The 9,985-nt window shown below is 33.3% G+C and overlaps 1 protein-coding gene across 1 annotated transcript; it reads right to left on the bottom strand.

Moving 5' to 3' along the window:
• Positions 1–5,137: 5,137 nt before the first annotated feature.
• On the bottom strand, positions 5,138–8,582 carry LOC149385504 (calcineurin B-like protein 3). Its single transcript, XM_089625182.1, has 10 exons — positions 8,381–8,582; positions 7,702–7,884; positions 7,337–7,490; positions 7,037–7,119; positions 6,783–6,842; positions 6,442–6,550; positions 6,242–6,294; positions 5,722–5,802; positions 5,511–5,623; positions 5,138–5,429 (listed from the first exon to the last, which is right to left on the bottom strand). Exons 3-10 carry the CDS (start codon positions 7,458–7,460, stop codon positions 5,372–5,374), a joined length of 681 nt encoding a protein of 226 aa, XP_089481308.1. The 5' UTR covers positions 7,461–7,490; positions 7,702–7,884; positions 8,381–8,582; the 3' UTR covers positions 5,138–5,371.
• Positions 8,583–9,985: the final 1,403 nt, after the last annotated feature.

Below are 9,985 nucleotides of genomic sequence, written 5' to 3'. Positions count from 1 at the left end.
TAAAATTAAAAATAGTGTAAAATGTTTCAACACAATACGAAATTACAAACACAACAAAAAGTAAGTTTAATAACCAAAATGATAAAGTTCAACACAATCCACCAAATACTATTGTTCAACAAATTCAACATAGGAGGGATACAAATGACTACTCAAAGCGACCGTATGCAGCGGTCATACAGTAATCATACCAAGTCATATAATGAGCATATGCACTAAAGTACCTGTTCAAGTGATAGTCGTACTCATACTGAGATGAACCAACAGACATGGAGTGGAGGGGATAACCTGGAACTGGTTGCACCGTTTCGGGAGCGTAACTTGATGCATAGGAGTCCTGGTCGTTGTAACTGGAAGATCCGTCATCATAAGATGACTCTGTGCCTTGAGGACCAATTGATACCGATCCGAAGTTGTCAACAACGACTTTTTGTTCTTCTTTTTTACGACATTGCCTTGAAGTAAAGCTTGCATCTCTTCTCTCACTTCAGGAGGGACTTTCTCACAGAATTTGACACTCCTCGTTGGGTCTACATGGGCTAGGTGGTTTTTCACTCTCGTGATGCCGCCACCTCCCATAATGTGCTCGCAAAATATACACTTGTGGCCGCTACTTTTCCCGGGAATAGGTGTGCAATACTTCCTAACTGGGTCGGGGGCCGACATTCTTGCAACTTGTAATCTACAAATGAACAAATAACATTTACAAAATATCACTAACTAATAACATTTACAAGTCACAAAATTTCTTCATAAATCAATAAACAAGTTCATCATAATTCGTAACATTAATCATCACTAACTAATCACATAATTATCAAATAATTCGGATTAAATCCAAAAAAATTACAAACATCAACACAAAATTTCTAAAATAAAAAACAAGTCACAAAATTTCTTCATAAATCAATAAACAAGTTCATCATAACCTTAATCATCACTAACTAATCACAAATTAACCAAATAATTCGGATTAAATCCAAAAAAATTACAAACATCAACACAAAAACTCTAAATAAAAAACAAGTCACAAAATTTCTTCATAAATCAATAAACAAGTTCATCATAACCTTAATCATCACTAACTAATCACAAATTAACCAAATAATTCGGATTAAATCCAAAAAAATTACAAACATCAACACAAAATTAAATCAACACTACATCAATGCTCACAACTATCAATTTATACTTAATCTTAAAAAATTATCAAGAAATTTCAAGATTTAAAGTTTTAAAAACTCAAAATCATTAAAAAAAAAAACAATGGCTGGGAAGCTCACCGGGAAGTAGTTTACCGGGGGGATCTGGGCAACTTTGGCCTTCGCCGAGTCGGGAAATGGGCGAGACGGCGGGATCCGGCCGGGAAGCTACAAAATTTGCTCTGAATCGCGCCGGGAAATCCTCTCGAGCTTACCGTCCCAATTGTGTTTTTTTTTAGGTTTACCGGGTATTTATACCCGGTTTTTTTTTTTTTTTTTTTAACCTGGCCCGGACCGGGAAGTGGGAACCAGTTCCCACCCGGATCCCGGTCCGGTTCCCCCGGAACCACCGGAAAAATCCGGTTTTGGTGGTTCCGGTGCCGGGTAGCTACAAAAAGGGGGAACCGGACCGGTTCCCGTCCGGTTCCCCCGGTTTTTCAATCCTTGCTATAGAGATAGAGATAGAGATGCTTGCACAATGCATCTTCATTTTTTTCTCCATTCTTCAAATATGGAGCTAAACGCAATAGTGTGTCTCCAAATATGGATATGCACTATTTCATCTCTATATTTACCCCAAACTTTTAAAAATTATATTATTAGTCCAAAATTTAATTTATAACTACAATTTAATACTTATATGTATTATGTATTTATTTGTAAATTAGTGTATTCTAAAAATTATTAATTAAAAAACAACTCATACTTGAAAAAAGAAAATAAAATTACTACAATAGAAATCACAATATTTTACATAAACGATTAAAAAAACATCAAGACATTTAAAAATTACATAATTGAAAAACTTAAGTCACAATACTACATAAAAAAAAAAAAAAGATTAAGGCATAAATAAAGACATTAGACACAATAAATAAAACCAAACTACTTAGACTTATATGAAAGTCTAATAGCTCGGAAAATCACTTCCGGAACCTCCAATATTATCAAATATTGTCCCAAACACATTCGTGGAATTAGAAGTACCAGATTGTTGTAGTTGTTCCTCGTATATTTTTTGTGTAATACGTGCTTGTTCCTGAATAATATAAGCACGTCGGCGTGGATCAGAAATAGAATTTGGGTCTTGTATCATGATTTTGATCTCCATATCTTTCTTTCTGAGCTCCATGTCTTCCGCTTTCAAATTCTTAAGTCTATATTTATGTTTTTGTTAATCAATTAATAGATTGTGGTGTGTTTTATTTATTTTTATTAATGTAATGCATTTACTTATGTCGTCGTGTGTTTTTTTTTTATTATGAGATGTAATATTTTAATTTATGTACTCTATTTTCAATTAATATGTTATCATATTTGTGCAATTAATGATTTTTTTTTAATTTTCGGATAGATTATTAATAATATCTATGTATTTGGACTAATATGAACAAAATTAATGGTGTTGGTCAAATTTACAATTTATAAAAATAATAATGGGTTAAAACTCAATTATAAAAAAATATAGTGGGAGAGGATATCTTTAGAATATTCTTTAAAGAAGATGTAAAATAGAGATGGAGTGCAGATAAAATATACTGTTCACTGATGTAAATATGTAAAATAGAGATGAAAAATAAAGAGGGATTGTGGATGGTCTTAGGGGCTATAAATTATAATACCCTTGTACCAAAATGTACTAAAATTAATACTATTGAATAAAAAAATATCAATGCCACATGTCCCACACAAGATATCTGTAATATATCTTCTAATTTTGAAACGTCGTACAATTTTTTTTACCAATTTTTGTGAGTGAATAGTTAAAATTCGGTAAAATTTTGTTCAATTTTTATGAATTTTATTTGTTAATAAAAAAATTAAATTATTACAAAATATGTTTATTAATTTTATTTTTTCAATTTTTAATTATTGTTGATAGAGAGCATTTATAATACACATGTCATTATGAACAATAATTTCAGATCAAGTCTAGTCCTAAAAAAGAATATAAATATAGAAATTATAGGAGCTCAAATATGAAGAACATTAATTTCATTTGACAAATAAAATAGAATTAATATATGTTAAGATTTTTATTTTGAATATATATATATATATATATATATATATCAGTTTATAGAATATTCATCGGTATCTCCGTTGGTAATCGGCATCTCATTAAAATTCTTATCGGTACGTCGATAACGGTATTTCAAATATCTATAAAATCTCCGCCGGTAGCCGATATCTCAGTAAAACTGAACCTTTGATACATGATCGGTAACGGTAATTAAAATATTGGTCCCACAGCTGATCTTTGTAGTAACTTGCAATTAAACCTAGACGTTTGAAACTAGAAGAAATTGGAGCTCTTGATTTTGCTGGTTTATACTTCCACTGGAATTTTGATCCATTGTGGAAGTTTATTGTGGTTTATGGTTTCGTGGTTGAAACTAGAAATCGACGGTATAAACCATAAACTCTTTTGTTTTGACGTGTACGGTTGGAGGATAAAGTTATTTTTTTGTTGTTAAATCTGAGTCGTTGAATTTTTACTATTAGATATTCAACGGCTAATGATTTCTTACGGTGTAGGGTTTGAAAAAAGAAAAATAAATAAATTTTAACCCTAAAGTATTCATTTTTAAATACCCCTTCATTTCCTCAAATCTTCTCATACTCTCTAAATTTATTTTAATATATGGTTTTAATTTTTAGTTATAGTATGCAATTTGGATGTATAATTTATTTTGTAAGTTATAATATAGTTTTATTATATTAACTATTATAAATTATAATATAATGTTTTTCCTTTCATCCCAATTTTAATTCCTTATGATTTCTCCACAAATGAATTCTCAAGATCCTTATTTTCCACAACAAGAATACGGATTACAACAACAATATGTCAAGAGTCTCAAGATCTCGAAGATCTTAATCAATCATACATAGATCAATATCAACGATTTCAACAATTAGACAAGGAGGAGCAAGCGGCGTCAACTTCCCCACCTCTTAGCGAGCACGAGACATCACAATTATTGCAACAAGATCTTTAGGAGAAATAAAACTTTTGGAGGCGGCATTTGTACCTTTGTAAGCCCAAACTATTGGTTCTAAAGGTAAATTACAAGCGATAATGTTGCTTCTTATACTCCACTTCTAAAAGTGAGTCGCTTCTAAAAGTTAGAAGCGACGTTTTAGAAGTGACAGATCACCTCTAAAGTCATTTCTACATCCTCGACTAGTCGCTTCTAAAACCTAGGTTAGATAAATGAACTGTTTCGTTAAAAACTTGAAAAAGAAGCGGGTAAAACACATCACTTAAATTTCACCAACTTTAGAGGCGACATGTTGCTTCTAAAAAACAGAAAACTTTTAGAAGCAACATTTGTCAAAATATCAATTTGTGAAAAACCGCTTTTTTAATTACTAGTTGACTGGTGTAGAAGCGACAAGTTGCTTCTAAAAGTGAAATGTCGCTTCTAAAACTACACTTGTAGTAGTGGAAGCAGGGAACTTCTCAAAAGCCTTCTATGCCGCACCGATGCTTGGAACCAGCCCGTGGCGGAGCTTAGTTGGGCGATCTTGATGACAGAGCTTCCTACTTTTGTTCTGTTTCAATCCCTCTGACTCTGGCGAAACCGAAATATGACGGGCAGTGATGTCCTTCTCCCCCCATAAACATGGCACGGCGGAGCTTTAAACCAGTCCGTGGAGGCTCGCCAAAATATCATCGCGAAATAGAAGTTCATGGACATCGGAGATCGCAGTTAGAGCCGGAGTTCTTCGTTGTCAGAGATTGTAGTGAAGCTGGAAACTGGGAGTATTGATCACCGCGCTGAGAGAGGTATTATCGGTCCTATTTTTTTTTTTTTTTTGGAAAACAGCAATTTCGATGTATTTTCAAAAGGTCGTTATTTTTGGAAAGTTAACCTCTAACTAGACTTGATTCCTGTAATTTCCTCACTTAAATACGACACTAGACTAGATACAAGGCAATGGCAGATTTCTCTCTCCCATTTATTCCCAATCAAATTAGTAAACAGACGAACCCAATCCATTTGTTCCAGCTACAAGCCACCGGTAAAAAAAAATATTAAAGTAATCGAAAATCAAATAGAACATTCACTGAAATTCTATCGACACTAACAAGACATAAAGACGAAAAACGGACTCTCAGAAACTAAAGGCTTCCACAATATACATTGGATTGCATTTCAGACCTAGGTATCATCCACCTGCGAGTGGAACACAAAGCTTGGGAATGTGGTGGTGATATCTCTGCCAAACATAGATATGAAGTTTCAGATTCATTTATTTAAAAATGGGAAATAGATAAAACTAAATAAAACTAAAACTTACTTGAGGTATTGGAGAGTCATATTCTTCAAAAGCGACGGGTGTCGAAGCACGAGGGTCCGCCATTCTTCCTTGTCGATCTTCCCGTCGTGTTTGGTATCTGCTTCCTCAAAGGTCTGTAAGAAATCGCCAAAACAAGTGGTTTTGAGGGAAGGTTTAATGAGTGTAAAAAGCGATGGTAAAATAAGAGCTGGATTTTATGACGGAGAATTACCTTGTCGATGATACTTTCTATGACATCGTCCGAGAGGTTCATGCCGGATTCAGCTAGAGTAGCCACTACCATTTGCTTCACCTGAACATAAATACACATTATTCAAAAGGTTCTTGTAATAAGAGAATACGAAATTGGAACTTGCAAAGCAAGACATAGTGGGAAACTACTCGAACCATCATCTTATTTTTAAATAGATGTTTTATTAGTATCTTTTTTTTTTTTTTTTGATAGAGCTTCGTTTAAATAGCCGAGGAAATAATACCCATCGGCACCTAATTACTAAGCTAGATGTTTTACTGATATCATCACCCATTCCACTGCATAGTCGATCATCAAACAAACAAACAAAAAAATCCATTCCTATGCATGATAGTGATGTGTACATTGACTATGAAACAGCACTAACTAAAATCTAAGGCTTCGGGAGTATAAAAATGAACTTCCTGTATAAATATTATGTAAAGGTTATACAAAGTCAAAATTAACTTTTCCCTTCTGGTATGCAACGGAACATTACCTCTTGTCTCTCAATGAATCCCTGCTGTTTGAGATCGTACAACTGAAAGGAAACTGCAAGAAAAGAATAAATTGCTAATATTTATCTCAAAACATGTTCACACAATTGAAATCTCTCCTCTCTTCTTTCCCAGCCTGAAATCAAGTCATACGTACACGGCATAAAGAAAAAAAAGAGTATTGGTAAAGTTGCTGACGTACATTCGATTTTATCATCGATTGGTGCATTAGGGTGAAAGACGGAGAGCGCACGAGCAAACTCTTCAAAATCTAATATCCCGTTATGCTTTGTGTCAAACAAGTCAAATACCTACATTCACAAAACAGCAGAGCTTGACTATACTGCCTGACATTGATTCGTCGATGCTTGTGGTTATATCTCAAGTCAAACTTGCATCAATGTTTAAAGCCATTTCGAAGAGAGGCTTATTCTAAGAGTGTACCACATATTTTATTATCAGAAATGCCAACGGGCCAAAGTCAACTTTAGGGGACGTATATTATAAAGAGAAAAATTTGACGCCAAAGGAAAAGGATAGTACCCGATCTGCGAACAAACTCTCCTTTTTGTTAGTCTTGAACAGTGCAAGCTGGAATTCCTCCTGGAGAAAAGAACTTAAGTAATCATAATCAATACCACTAAGATATTACTGGATGGATGAGGATTATACGACACAACTGGTCTCTCTCCAACGAATTGGAATTTATATTGCCATAGGCTAACCAAGAAACGGTATCTTCGCCATAAGAAAAACGACAAAGGGGATTTTGAGGTACAAATACAGGATTTATTTACCTTGTTGATCAGTCCATCGTCAATCACCGCACTGCTAATTTTTTTAAAGAGCTCGTACAAGGCTTCTATTTCACTTACACTGACTGCAATTCACAAGGAGGGGAAATAATTAAACACCATGCCATCTTCTAATGTTTGTCATTCAGAATAAGCAAAATAGCAAGCAAAGAGGATAATGTTGCTGCAGCGTAAATACAGCGGCGGAGAGAAAAAAAGAAAAAAAAAAGAGTAATTAACTATGTCTTAAGATCTAGAAGATATTACAGGCATGAAAAATAATAAAAAAGGAAGGTACTATACACACTGTCTCCCTCGCAAGAATTTCTGGATCTTCCAAACCCTTTGGATGTTTAGACGAGTCAGCATCACAACAGTTAATCACTGTAACACACAACTCCTTTAATCCGTCTAAGCACTGAACCATGATCTTTTCCAGATGTCAGAAAACCCATACCTGCCACAAGTGAAAGCAATTCCTTATAGCTTGTGTAACTCCCATGGGAAGGAAATTCTCATATTTCGCTTTGCTATCTTTTTTCACCATTAGAGCAAAGAGATAAAGTATGAGTATCACGAAATTCCCACAATACAAGCAACAATGTAAGAATGTCCAACGTTTGATGTTCTACGATAAATCATCATCGATTAACAATAAGGAATCTTACAAGTTACTAGAGCAGCGTTATTGTCGTTAAAGATCCAAGAATCTCCATCTCATTGTACCCCTCGGATACAAACGGCTCAGCATCTGAGATTAGGGGAAAAGAAACACGAACTCGATACCAGAACCAGCGCTATTAATGTCCTTAGGGAAAAACTGTATGCTTCCTTTCGGTGCCTTGTAGTAACTAATCAAAACGGAAATAAACATCAGAATCGCACTGTATTACATTATACGCACTAACAATAATATATATGCACTATTGAATCATCTGAGCAGCAAGAAAAATGCATTAGTATTTTATATAGGAACGAGGATCGTAGGGAAAACGCAAAGATAGTCTCTGATAAAAGCATGGATTTAGATTTATCGATTTCTTGACAGACTAAAGCTTTAAACACGGTTTGATAATTTCGTAAATCATAAGGGAATCACATCCACCGGCGATAATTCTTCAAGCATAATATGAACCGCTACAACTAAAGAGTATCAAATCAGAACCGATTGAATTGACATAATCATATTGTGAGACAAGCGAAACGTAAATAGGCACTAAAAAAGCTCAATCTTCGCACAAAATAGAGTAATTCAATAATCGCGATAGGGATTGGGGTAAAGCATCCAAAATCATGGCTCAATAACCGATAGAGAATAAGATGAAAAAGCGAAAGAGATTTTCGAACCTTCTCTGTGGAGAAACCAGATAGCGAAACGAGAAACTTGACGTCTAGAAATGAGAAAAACGACCAACAGCCAAAGAAGATCCTCAAACTTCTTTCACTGATTTTTATCCTTTTTTATCCCTGGATTTTTTTTTCGGTACTTATTTTTGTGTTTATTTATTTTCAAGGCGAAAAAACAAAATTCATTGAAATAAAATAGAAACGTATTCTTAGCATTATTTATTTGGGAATAATGGCTAGAATTATTATTTAATCAGTCGCAATCATCCATCTGTTTTTTTATTCTTAACACACACATTCACCCGCTAAAAAAAAAAAAAAAGTTCAAGGATTACTGCAGCTAAATAAAATGCCTATAAGTTTTTCCTTTTGTAGCGTTGGTGTTCTTAATTTTTTTTTATTTTTTTATAAAACTTTCCATCTACACGAAATCAGTCTGCTGCTTGGTTTAAAACAATTGTAGTAAAACTATGTAAGTAATACATTCGTAGCATTTATGTATGATAAAAAATTAAACGTAAAAGCTGCATAGTTTTTCAGGTACTTATAAAGTTTTACGTTACAAAAATATTTAAGGACGTAAGCGTTACAAAACATATAACTTAAAATGTTGGGTTTAAACTATTCTTAGCTATCTAATTTTTTTTTTTTTTTTTTTTAAGCAGGTGAATGATTTAAAAATAATCATGGCAACGAAATTAAATAATCATCGGTTGTTTAACTCATTTTGTTTTTCCTATTTATTTACTTTCGAATTTCAGATAGTGTCATATTGTTGTAGGCTGTAGGCTGTAGGCTGTAGCAAAGAAAGAAGACGAATTCGCGCATTCGGATAATAATATATATCTCTGAACACGTGGTTCTTACGTGGAATTTTTCTAAAATTAATATATTAATGTCTTTGTTACTTAGTGGATAATCATAAATGGTCAGAAATATAAGACCTGGACTGGCTTAATTATCATATATGGTTGAATATTTGGACCTTAGTAAACAATTTCAATTTTCAATCTATCAACTTGATACTTTTAGTTGAGAAGATAACAAGAATTATTGTCAACCTTTGTACTCAATATTTTACTACAATTACAATATTAAATTGAAATAGTCATTTGATTGCGACTCGTCACCACACCGTGCTTTTCATTATAAATATCCTATTTATGACTCAATGAAATTTTAGAAAGAGATTAATAAAGAAAAATATGATGAATTAGGTCACTAAAAATGTGCTGTGATTGTAAAATAGTCAATATTTGTAAAAGTTTGTCAAAATAGCCAATTTTATTTACGTGGTAATTCAAATAAACTTTTAATATCGATTATAAACTTAAACATAGATTTAATTAAAAAAAAATTGGTTATTTTTTGTGACTTACATGCTAAAAAATTGCCACATATAAGTGATGAACAGTTTTTTTAGGAGTTATTATTGTTTGTATTGATTGTTATTTATTTTCCTTAACCATCGGTAGTGCTTTCTTTTTTATCTAATTCGTTTACATCTCTGTCTTTCTAATGATGGCTCATTTCCGTTAGGTTTAAGTTTGCAGGTTTTAATCTCACATGGTGGCGTGACGGTACATGGACGAGATTATGAGCACG

The sequence above is a fragment of the Urtica dioica genome, chromosome 9 (assembly GCF_054948205.1).
Source record: "Urtica dioica subsp. dioica isolate 48M chromosome 9, U.dioica_male_clone48M_v1_H2, whole genome shotgun sequence".
NCBI classification, from domain to species: Eukaryota; Viridiplantae; Streptophyta; class Magnoliopsida; order Rosales; family Urticaceae; genus Urtica; species Urtica dioica.
Note: the sequence above shows the minus strand (reverse complement) of the source record. Positions and strands in the feature narration are given on the sequence as shown.